The sequence below is a fragment of the Coregonus clupeaformis genome, chromosome 10, assembly GCF_020615455.1.
Source record: "Coregonus clupeaformis isolate EN_2021a chromosome 10, ASM2061545v1, whole genome shotgun sequence".
Taxonomy (NCBI): domain Eukaryota; kingdom Metazoa; phylum Chordata; class Actinopteri; order Salmoniformes; family Salmonidae; genus Coregonus; species Coregonus clupeaformis.
The window spans coordinates 28220544-28233209 of record NC_059201.1 but is presented as its reverse complement, the minus strand read 5'-3'; the positions used below and the strand labels follow the sequence as shown (position 1 = coordinate 28233209).

Here is a 12666-nt window from a genome sequence, read left to right as displayed (position 1 = left end):
ACCACTTAATTGCATATCGTGATTTAATATGAACATCCACTGTGTGTCAAATTACCATCCAGTGTTTGAGTCACCATTCTCTCCGCTTTCTCTCTCTCTCTGCTCTCTCGTACCACAGGAAGTTATAGATATTTTCGAGGGTGTGCGAGATGACCAGGCGCTCCGCATGGCAGCTAATTTGGGTTTCAAAGGACCTCTGGAAAGACAGGTAATAGGCCCGACAAAGCTCTCTGAGCCGCAGAGTCGCGTACACACACCAAAGACCCACAGTACTGAACTCAGAGCTGATGAAACCAGATAGGATACTGCCTGTCTACTGGGCTCTTTATGCTGAATTACAAGGTTTATAGAACTCCATAATGTCCTTGTACAACAGACAAAGCTTTATACATTTGAATCTAATCAAATTGTATTCGTCACGTACACAGTTAACAGCAGGTATAAAAGGTGCAGCGAAATGCTTGCTTGTTTACCGTTATAGTACATACATTTTTTTTTTCTTTTTTTGAGGGGGGGGAGTCCTCTCAAAATCATTGCTGATGAAGCCAATTCTGGCCAGTGTAAACTGGGTCAGAGACGCACACAAAAAGACAAACCCCAAAATTCAAATTTGATATTAAGTTGTTCTCCAGTTCCTTTTAGAGCCATTTTTCTTGTAGCATCATAATGCTAATTTGTATTCCTATCCATGAGCACAGCAGCTTAAAGAATCGGATTCGTTCAGAATGTTAAAATGCAGAAAAAGTATAACTCAACTTAATGAATTGTCTTTTGAAAAATGAAATGAACATACACAATTGTCTGAGAGGTACACCCTGTGTATTACGAGCCTGTCTTGATATTGAATGGACATTGATTTTAACAGCCTTGAGGAAATTAAAACAATTCACTAAGTTCTTCCAACTCTTTCTTTTAAAGCACATCAGTTGCCACAGTCTGTTCGATTCACTGCTAATTACAGCGGTTGTGGGTGTGGAATTGAATGTTAGGGTAAATATATTGGCTGCTTTGAAGAGTCTTGGTGACAAAGTGTGTGATTGTGTGTGTCTGTCTGTGAGTGTGTGGCAGAGAGCAGTGCTAACAATGTTTTCTGTCAGGCTGTTTTCATAATCAAAAGAGCAGCTCGGTTGCAGGGACAGACAGAGACATCAGTTCAACCCCTGATTCTTTGAAAAGAGGATTCATTCCAATGACAGCCACTTCAATAGTAATACTGCGCCTGTTAGGATAATGTGGCACAATAGACACATTATAACTCTTACTCAGTGCTAATGCATTAATATACCACACAAAGGCTGTATTATAGTAGTTTAATTACTGTTTTCATTAGGCTATGTAGGCTTAGTCATGCATGCAATGCATTCAATTATATAGCATTTATAAGTACTATTATTTATATATATATATCTATATAGCCTATATTTTGTACAGTATGTGAGAAAGGCGTATTGAGTTGTGTTATATAAAGAATTCAACACCTGCACGCACATGAGCGAACACACTCGGCTGAGAAGCAGGCCCGCCAAGGCCATTCAGCAGCACGCACACACTAAATAAAACATGACAAAATCACCTTTTACATGTGCTGAGTGGCCTTGGCGGGCCTGCTGCTCAGAGGCGTATTGTTGGGTAATTACTGTCCTTTGTGGAACTCACAGGCTGCAGATCAGATTAAGAGGCTCTATGATCTGTTCCTGAAAGTCGACGCCACTCAAGTTGAAGTCAATCCTCTCGGAGAGACTCCCGAAGGACAAGGTACGACTCTCTTTTTTCTTTCTCTTTTTGGTGTCTACATATCAGAAGTTCTGTTTATCTGGATCTGTCTTTGTTTGTTCTAGCTCTCTCTTTTTCTCTCTCATTTGCTCTCTCACCATGGGAGTGTATTATGAGATTTTAGGTATACTGTATATTGTAGCATATCACTATCCTGAATTAAATCTCAAACTAATTGCCTCTTGAGTAACACTCAGTCAGATAAACTGATAGATGACACAACTCTGCTTCTCCACAGCTTTTGATGCATTGTTATGAAACAAGTTCTCGTTGTAGGTCTGGTTCATCAGAGTGACAAGAAAATAACATATTGTAGCCTAGTATAATAATTGCTTATGAATATTGATGAGAGGTCTATTTTGTTGTACTAGCAAGGCAGAAGCAGTGTTTCTGTAGACTTACATTGAAAGTAGCTCAACTTGTTCTTCATTTTGTACATATTCAACGAGGGAATGGAATGAAGTACCATGGATGTCTGTTATTCAGTCAAATTTAAACAGCACACCACAGTACCGAAGAACATCACTGTAGGCAGAAAAGTTACTGCATTTATTTTCGGTGTAACTGAACCCTCATCACCAGAGGGACGATAAGACCAAATTACTGTTTATCTCTGAATTCTTTTAAATTTCGTGAACAACAATAGTGACTAAAATATTCGGCAAAAACCTATTTTTCAGGGGCAGTTGATGAGGCTATAACTTACTAAATAGACACTGAAAAAACAAACTAAACTACAATTATTTTTCATTTCAGTTGACTAAAACTAGACAAAATTATCTCTGTGACAAACATTTGACTACTAAGTGGACTGAACAAGAGTTTGTGGAGAGATTGAGAGCTTTTCAGTGATAGGCACAATTAATATTAGCAGCACAGATGCGCAGCGCTGTTTTGTTCAGTGGGAAGGACGAGTCACACCCGGCAAACACAGCCTACATCAGGTGGTGAGCTGTGAGGGAGCAAGCGATGAGTGTGGGCAGACAGGTTCCGCCCCGGCTCCGCCTCTGATTATACACATCGCGCAGTGACTCTCTTGCTTCACCTTAGCTAACCAGTCACCACCAGCCATCTAGTTAGCTACCCTTTGTCTGGTTAAGAAACACAAGCTACTTTACGAAATTAAAAACTATAGCAGAATTGAGTTTAAAAACTATAGCAGCATTAAGTAGGCTGTCTTTGAATTTGTAGTCTCGCTCAACCCTCCCACCTTTCCCACTGCATTTCATATACAGGTTCTATATTCAAGACTTCCTCTTTTCCTCAGAGAAAACTATTTGATTCTAGCCCTTAGACTACCGTTCAAAAGACATGACTCATAATACCGCCGCTAATTTTTTTTATTTCTATCGTGCATTGGCGGGCCACATTTTACATTCAGAAATCATATCGTGGGCCATTCTAAAACTAGGTTACTTGTGGACCGGCTCGTTAACCATTTGTTAAGGCTACACCAAATATTTTTATAACTAACCCAAGATAGACCACAGCCTGTCATTTCCAATGGGAGCAAATTAATCATAGTGGGCAAAACCAAGCACGAGCTAGCGAGAGACTGTTGGCGCGTTCTAGCATGTATTTTCATATTTCCGTTAGGGAACGCCTAATCTCGGCTACCCAGAAGTAATATTATCTTGTGAAAATGTGTCATTTCCTGTTTTACTTCTGGGGGGAATTACATTAACAATTGTGATTACCTTTGTGCAAAGGAAGGAAGAGAAATCACCTTCCTGGCAAATGGGAACTCTTGGCCAAACCCCTCCCTTCTGCTAATTTCACCCGTGTTTGTCATCGCCAAAAAGCACATTTTTGTTTTTATGAAACAGACCATTTTGTCTTTGTGGCTGTGGAATCTAGTGGAAACCGTTTATCATCCGCACGCGGCTTGAAAATCACCTCACTGATTCATCCAAATAATCAAAGACGAAAACCCAAAACCAGGAAATACTGCTGCTGGTAATCACATAATTCTACATGAGCCTGGACAGATTCTCGCCGTTTCATCTGTCCACGAGAATCTGTGCAAGAGAGATTATGGAACTATTCTGTGAAGTGCGCGTGTGCAATAGCGCAATTTTTTAAAACTTTGGCAAAGGGTAAAATCAACAAAACGTTGTCCACTCTGTTCTTAACAGATTCTACACTGAACAGAAATGTATATGCAACATGCAACATTTTCAAAGATTTTACTGAGTTACAGTTCATATAAGGAAATCAGTCAATTGAAATAAATTCATTAGGCCCTAATCTATGGATTTCACATGACTGGGAATACAGATATGCATCTGTTGGTCAAAGATACCTTAAAATAAAAGGTAGGGGCATGGATCAGAAAAACAGTCAGTATCTGGTGTGACCACCATTTGCCTCATAGCGCGACACATCTTCTTCACATAGAGTTGATCAGGCTGTTGATTGTAGCCTGTGGAATGTTGTCCCACTCCTCTTCAATGGCTGTGCGAAGTTTCTGGATATTGGCGGGAATTGGAACACGCTGTCATACATGTCAATCCAGAGCATCCCAAACATACTCAATGGGTGACATGTCTGGTGAGTATGCAGGCCATGGAAGAACTGGGACATTTTCAGCTTCCAGGAATTGTGTACAGATCCTTGCGACATGGAGCCGTGCATTATCCTACTGAAACATGAGGTGATGGTGGCGGATGAATGGCACGACAATGGGCCTCAGGATCTCGTCACGGTATCTGTGCATTCAAATTCCCATCTATAAAATACAATTGTGTTCGTTGTCTGTAGTTTATGCCTGCCTATATCATAACTCCACCGCCACCATGGGGTACTCTGTTCACAATTGACATCAGCAAACCGCTCGCCCACCCAACGCAATACACGCTATCTGAGCACACTTCTCCAGCATGCCAGTGGCCATCGAAGGTAAGCATTTGCCCACTGAAGTCTGTTACGATGCCGAACTGCAGTCAGGTCAAGACTCTGGTGAGGACGACGAGCAGGTTGTGCAGAAATTCTTCGGTTGTGCAAACCCACAGTTTCATCAGCTGTACAGGTGTGGTTACATGTGGTCTGCGGTTGTGAGGCCGGTTGGACGTACTGCCAAATTCTCTAAAACGACGTTGGAGGTGGCTTTTGGTTGAGAAATGAACATTAAATTATGTGGCAACAGCTCTGGTGGACATTCCTGCAGTCAGCATGCCGATTGCATGCTCCCTCAAAACGTGAACCATCTATGGCATTGTGTTGTGTGACAAAACTGTCCCCAGCACAAGGTGCACCTGTGTAGTGATCATGCTATTTAATCAGCTTCTTAATATTCCACACCTGTCAGGTAGATGGATTATCTTGGCAAAGGAGAAATACTCACTAACAGGCAGGGATGTAAACAAATTTGTGCACAGAATTTGAGAGAAATAAACTTTTTGTGCTTATGGAACATTTCTGCGATCTTTTATTTCAGCTCATGAAACATGGGACCAACACTTTACATGTTGCATTTATATTTTTATTTAGTGGTGTAGCCACAGATAGAACAAGGTGTAGCCACAGAACAATGAGCCAGATGTTTCAGAAGGACACACCATTTTGGAACATTCAGATAGAAATATGCTATGTAGAACAAACATGCCTCTCTCGCTCTCTCTGCACTTGTGGGTCTCTGTTTGTTTTGTATGTAATATGCATCTTCTATGTAGGCTGAATTTACATGGCCAGATAATTATTATATAATATTATTCTTATACATGTATGTCACCCAGGGGGCGGCGCACAATTGGCCCAGCGTCGTCCAAGGTAGGGGAGGGAATGGCCGGCAGGGATGTAGCTCAGTAGAGCATGGCGTTTGCAACGCCAGGGTTGTGGGTTCGATTCCCACGGGGGGCTAGTATAAAAAATAATAAAAATAATAATAATGTATGCGCTCTGGATAAGAGCGTCTGCTAAATGACAAAAAAAAATATATATATAATTCTGCTGTTGGGAACATAATAGGATGTTATGCAGAAACATATGTTGGTAGGCTATGTATGTTTGTGCACATGGAAGTCAGTGATTAATGTTTACTATAGATTAATGAGGCAATACAAATGTGATGTGACTAAAATGGCCCCCTGTTTGCCATTTTGACAACTAGACTAAATCATTATTCAAATGACTACAATGACTAAAACTAGACAAAAAAACACAAAGAGGGCCAAAATGATCCCATTTATTTTGGTTCCCCCTAGTGTGTGTGTGTGTGTGTGTGTGTGTGTGTGTCGTGTTGCCTTTATTACACTTGGGAGCTTCAACCCAGGTAGTATTTCACAGAGATGAGCCATTACATAGTGAATTTACCATTGGTTCCATGGGGATCCCGTGTACCACTACTGTCATTTGTCCTCCAGGCTGTTATAGAGTATTGATAGATGAAGGCTCCAATCACCCCTGTGGAAATGCTTATGGTATATAGTGGGCCTTACAAAGTACAAATCCACAAGGAGCATACCTCAGGATTTCAGCCCTGCAATGCTATGAAACCTGAAGTAGTTCCACTGATTATCAAGCCTTAATGAAAAGCTGAAGTAAATACTTTGCTTGCAGTTAACATTTAGCTTACAGTTTATTTTGAACTGCACCTTGTGAAGTGTAAAAGTAATGTCCATTATGCATAATATATTGTCCCTTAGAGGCACTGTCAAATACACTGCTCAAAAAAATAAAGGGAACACTTAAACAATACATCCTAGATCTGAATGAATGAAATAATCTTATTAAATACTTTTTTCTTTACATAGTTGAATGTGCTGACAACAAAATCACACAAAAATGATCAATGGGAATCAAATGTATCAACCCATGGAGGTCTGGATTTGGAGTCACCCTCAAAATTAAAGTGGAAAACCATACTACAGGCTGATCCAACTTTGATGTAATGTCCTTAAAACAAGTCAAAATGAGGCTCAGTAGTGTGTGTGGCATCCACGTGCCTGTATGACCTCCCTACAACGCCTGGGCATGCTCCTGATGAGGTGGCGGATGGTCTCCTGAGGGATCTCCTCCCAGACCTGGACTAAAGCATCCGCCAACTCCTGGACAGTCTGTGGTGCAACGTGGCGTTGGTGGATGGAGCGAGACATGATGTCCCAGATGTGCTCAATTGGATTCAGGTCTGGGGAACGGTCGGGCCAGTCCATAGCATCAATGCCTTCCTCTTGCAGGAACTGCTGACACACTCCAGCCACATGAGGTCTAGCATTGTCTTGCATTAGGAGGAACCCAGACCGCACCAGCATATGGTCTCACAAGGGGTCTGAGGATCTCATCTCGGTACCTAACGGCAGTCAGGCTACCTCTGGCGAGCACATGGAGGGCAGTGCGGCCCCCCAAAGAAATGCCACCCCACACCATGACTGACCCACCGCCAAACCGGTCATGCTGAAGGATGTTGCAGGCAGCAGAACGTTCTCCACGGCGTCTCCACACTGTCACGTCTGTCACATGTGCTCAGTGTGAACCTGCTTTCATCTGTGAAGAGCGCAGGACGCCAGTGGCGAATTTGCCAATCTTGGTGTTCTCAGGTAAATGCCAAATGTCCTGCACGGTGTTGGGCTGTAAGCACAACCCCCACCTGTGGACGTCGGGCCCTCATACCACCCTCATGGAGTCTGTTTCTGACCGTTTGAGCAGACACATGCACATTTGTGGCCTGCTGGAGGTCATTTTGCAGGGCTCTGGCAGTGCTCCCCCTGCTCCTCCTTGCACAAAGGTGGAGGTAGCGGTCCTGCTGCTGGGTTGTTGCCCTCCTACGTCCTCCTCCACGTCTCCTGATGTACTGGCCTGTCTCCTGGTAGCGCCTCCATGCTCTGGACACTACACTGACAGACACAGCAAACCTTCTTGCCACAGCTCGCATTGATGTGCCATCCTGGATGAGCTGCACTACCTGAGCCACTTGTGTGGGTTGTAGACTCTGTCTCATGCTACCACTAGATGAAAGCACCGCTACCATTCAAAAGTGACCAAAACATCAGCCAGGAAGCATAGGAACTGAGAAGTGGTCTGTGGTCACCACCTGCAGAACCACTTCTTTATTGGGGGTGTCTTGCTAATTGCCTAAAATTTCCACCTGTTGTCTATTCCATTTGCACAACAGCATGTGAAATTTATTGTCAATCAGTGTTGCTTCCTAAGTGGACAGTTTGATTTCACAGAAGTGTGATTGACTTGGAGTTACATTGTGTTGTTTAAGTGTTCCCTTTATTTTTTTGAGCAGTGTATATAAAACGTGCTGCACCATCACAAATACTGAAGTAATTAAGTCTAATAGGACGAGGTCACTTGCCACATTTTATTCAACATTTTTCATTGAGTTTGTTAGATGTTCATTACATTTCCATTTCAAATCCTCCTTGCTAAAGTTTCTTTGTCTATTTGTCTTCCTCTCTCTCTTGCTTCTTTCAGTGGTGTGCTTTGATGCCAAGATCAACTTTGACGATAACGCAGAGTTCCGTCAGAAAGCCGTCTTTGCCATGGACGACATGTCAGAGAGCGATCCCACAGAGACAGAGGCAGCCAAATGGGACCTCAAGTACATTGGCTTGGATGGAAACATTGCCTGCTTTGGTGAGCTCTGATTATGACTGTCCACAACATGCATGTTCTATGCATTCAGCCATGGCTAACCCACACCAACTGGAATTGAGTTTTTTTGACTGGGCTGACTGGGATCCTCTGCAGTCCAAATTAACAACCAGCTTTCTAATGACTCCAGAAGGAGGCCGCTGTAACCAATGCTTTCTAATTAGTCATAATAATAAAAAGTCTCCAGTGGGCTGGATTGTTGTTAGCATTCTCATTATAGGCCTCCCCTGTCATAAATCAAAGCTTTATAGTGTAGTTCTGGGCTGCTAGGGAGTATCTCCTGGTTGCCCTGCAGCTTCATAAACGCTGTGGCAGTAAGAGCACGTTAGTGCCTCTTTCCCGTGCCCAGCCTCTCCTACAGGACAACAGCTCCGAGCTGATGGGCTCCTTATAAGCTCTGTAACCCACCAAAGTGACAGCTGTTAAAGCCAGTTTCCTTTTATTGAGACTTCTGTAGGGGTGCTTGCCAGGATGCAGGCTTAGCGCTGATAACCCAAATTAGGGAAGACATTTGTAGAGAGGTGTGTTGGCTTTAGCAGGGCGGCTGAATCACTTGGCTCCCTGGCAGCACAATACCAAGCAGCCCAGCGGGTTAGGGATACTCTCATTAGGCTGCCTGATAATACGACAGAACCTCTTTTAATCGACACTCACTTTCTGAAGTCAAGAGTGTTGCCGTAATCACATTTCTCTCCGCTTCTCAACTTCTTCAAATGTTAAATATCCTCATTAGAAGAGTTTTTACAGTTAGTTAGTTTTACTTTAAATTCTCTAAAGATTGTTATTCCCTCTTCATTAGATAATTTACTCATTGATTTCGCTGTGCGCTCTGTTTTTGTTTTAATAATTTTATTAGGTAATGTTTATTGTAATTAAATCCCAACTACTTTTCACTGTCAGTTTTCTCTCAAGGTTTTTGTTTAAATTTTCAACTTCATTTAGACTCTATTGTGGAAAATGTAACTTCATTGGAATATGTATCATCAATTGTCATCTGACTTTGCGATGAGCACAGCAACTATTTTGAAGGGATGCTCTGGACTTTAGAGGCCCTTCTCTGTTTTCTGAGACCAGTAACAACAGAGTTATCTCAACTTTCTTTGTGGTTTAATTTCACCTTTGACCTGCCATTACAGTGAATGGGGCTGGTCTGGCTATGGCCACGTGTGACATCATCGACCTCCATGGAGGGAAACCGGCCAACTTCCTAGATCTGGGAGGAGGGGTGAAGGAGAAACAGGTTTACGAGGCTTTCAAACTGCTCACTGCTGACCCCAAGGTAGGAGCACATTTTATATAACACCACAGGGTGTGTGAGTGCTGGGGAGAGGAGTTGTACCACCTAAAGACTGAGAACAAATCTCAGAGAGCCAACACGCTGTTCCAAGAACCTGTTGATTTCCCAGTTTATGTCAGCTGCTCAACACTTTACCCTAGCGATTCTGTAAATCTCTGTTGCTACTTCCTTTGTGTGTGTGATTGTTTAACCATGAGTCCTGTCAAAGCTTCTCCTTAAGCCCTTGTCTAGTTGGTTAGATACAAGTCCACCTTTGTAACAAAGACACAACATTAATTAGCGGGTTTGGCACCAACAGGCATGTTTCTCTCAGAGATGTGGTATTAGAGACCATCTCCCAAATGTAATGCCATAGTTTTATTGACAGTGTTGTGATAAATTGCAGCTCCGCAGCCACAATGAAACTAGCCTTTTAATGACTTGTCCCTGCTGTCACAGTCTTCTCCCAATGCAGAATGCAAACCCGTTACTGTACATCCCTGGTGGAATTAATGGCCGGAACCTCAGAGGAAAAGATCTGGCACCTTTGCTCGCTTTACGACTGTGGAATTCTAAATGATCATTTTACCAATAACTCTGCAGCAACCAGTCGGAGGCTTGTAACGATGCTGCAGTACTGGTTGTGTGTTGACACTCATCACAGCACTAATTCCCTGTTTGCCATCACTTCACTTTGATGTTTTTCTCCCAGTCTATTTGACAGTCTAGTTGTGTCTTCATATGTGTCATAGAACAGCATTATATACTGGTTCCTTCTATCCCACTGTTGGAACAGGCCAGTTTACCACACGTTTTTAATACATCAAAGATGAAGGATATTGAGAACAAAGGACATATAGACATGATGTGGCATTTCTACATAAATATGCATAAATCTGGCATGATACTCATTGCAATACACAAGTCACTTGAATGGCATTACTTTGCTTCACTTCAGTTTCATGTAGTAGCTTCAATAGTTGACTATTTACTTTGTAGCTATAGGCTATATCAGACACTAGCCTATATCTGCCTCTTGGTTTTGAAGGCTCCAGTCACGCACACATACCAGAGATGAATGTGAAACACTCCAGCTGATGATGTATTGTCCCATTCAGATATCCACAGTGTATTTATAATTTTGGACCCTGCATGAATTTATCAAGGTGTCATAGAAATAGAATAAAAGAACAGGAGAGAAAACAGCAGTGGAAGTGTTTCTCTCCTCCGAGACGGTGTGATCAAATTCATCCATTATGATGTCAAACCATGTCATAATAGAGATGAATTTACGGGGGAAACCGAGCCAGCTTTTAAAGACTGCATTACACTTCCCAATTATTCGTGCATAGGAATAGTTTTCTCTTTATTCTGACTTCAATTCAAATCCCAAACCCCAGAGTTAAGGCATTAGCTTCCTGTCCCTCCTCCAGCAGTATGGAGATGAGACAGAGACACAGGTCCTCCCTTTTGGGGGAGAAGAGAGAGAGGATTGACATTACACTCTGTGTACCGACATTTGCATTTCATACAGGGATTTGGAGACTCGTCAGATCTGTGGAGAGAATGTTAATTATTAGATTCCTGCATGATGAAAATCCTATTTTGCATTTTTCTTTTCATAAATTCCAAACTTTTAAGAGCTAAGATTTCCTGCATCTCGGTTCCATTTTGGCCTAGGCTGTAAACAACTTGAGACAGAGAGAGAGAGGCTATTGAATGAGAATCAATAGCTTGCAATGCTAAGGATGCACACTTGTTAAATGTTGAAAAGTGGCCATTATACTGAATTAGGTACTTGAAAGCATACTTGTCATGACAGACTCAATATCCATGCTGACAATTGACTTGTTCATGTTTTATTTGCTTTGGGATTGAAGATGTTGACTCATTCCAACCTTTCCGTAAAATGTTAATCAGGAGTGGAGTGTTTATTTTGCCATATTGAATACATCAGCTCAACTCAAATGCCTCGTACTTGACACCCAACAGTTTCCTTCTTGAGGTTTGGTGTAGTGTGAGATGCCTAACAGTGACAGAAAACTAGCTGTATACAAATTTTCACTAATTCAGCAGTAGGGCAATTCCACGGTAACAGAGTGATAATGAGACTCAGATTTTTCACTTTAAAATGTATGCCAAACATACCAATGATTGCAAAGTTGAACAAACCATAGAAGGACTACTTGAACATTTTACTAAAACATATTTAATTAAAGAACAATGCAGATGCAAAGTTTGGTAACAGAATGACGGTTTGTGCTGTTGGTGCCGCCATGCATTGTTTGACATTTTAAAGTGAAAAATCTGAGTCTCAGCATCATTCTGTTACCATGGAATTGCCCAGTATTATACATTTACTACAGCCTACTTCAGTATGTCTCTAGGGAAGCTGATGGATTTCTGCATAAGTGAATATATTCTTGTGCTCTCTGACCCTCATTAGCGCATCATTTTTACAGCCTTATTTCAGCTGCTAGGTTCCTCATAGCCGCTAACAATTCATATGGTTACGCATAGTATATCTCAGCGCTCTCCAACCCTGTTCCTGGAGAGCTGCCGTCCTGTAGGTTTTTGCTCCAACCCTGATCCAGCGCACCTGATTCTAATAGTTACAGGGTGGCAGGTAACCTAGCCTAGCTGTTAGTGTTGCGCCAATAAAGAAAGGTTGCTAGTTCTAATCCCCGAACTGACAAGGTGAAAAATCTGCCGATGTGCCCTTGAGCAAGGCACTTAACCCTAATTGCTCCAGGGTTGCCGTTGATAATGGCATACCCTGGCCATGACCACACTCTTCGAGGGTGTCTCAGGGAGAGTCTGATATGCAAAAAACACATTTCCAATTCATACATGCGTATATTTTATAAATTTTAGTCATTTAGCAGACGCTCTTATCCAGAGCGACTTACAGTTAGCGCATACATTATTTTATTGAACCCACAACCCTGGCGTTGCATACACACTGGTACATTTGTGAAATAGGACAAATATAAGCACCCACCAAATAATAATAATTATTA

The 12666-nt window shown here is 42.1% G+C and overlaps 1 protein-coding gene across 1 annotated transcript in view; it reads left to right on the top strand.

Annotated features, from left to right (window-relative positions):
* The window catches only part of suclg2 (succinate-CoA ligase GDP-forming subunit beta), a 104443-nt gene that overhangs the window by 49450 nt on the left and 42327 nt on the right, over positions 1 to 12666 (top strand). Inside the window, exons 6-9 of the mRNA XM_045222946.1 lie at positions 119 to 208; positions 1659 to 1755; positions 8191 to 8352; positions 9507 to 9649. Coding sequence (XP_045078881.1) covers positions 119 to 208; positions 1659 to 1755; positions 8191 to 8352; positions 9507 to 9649 — 492 coding nt within the window. The remainder of the gene's footprint in view (positions 1 to 118; positions 209 to 1658; positions 1756 to 8190; positions 8353 to 9506; positions 9650 to 12666) is intronic.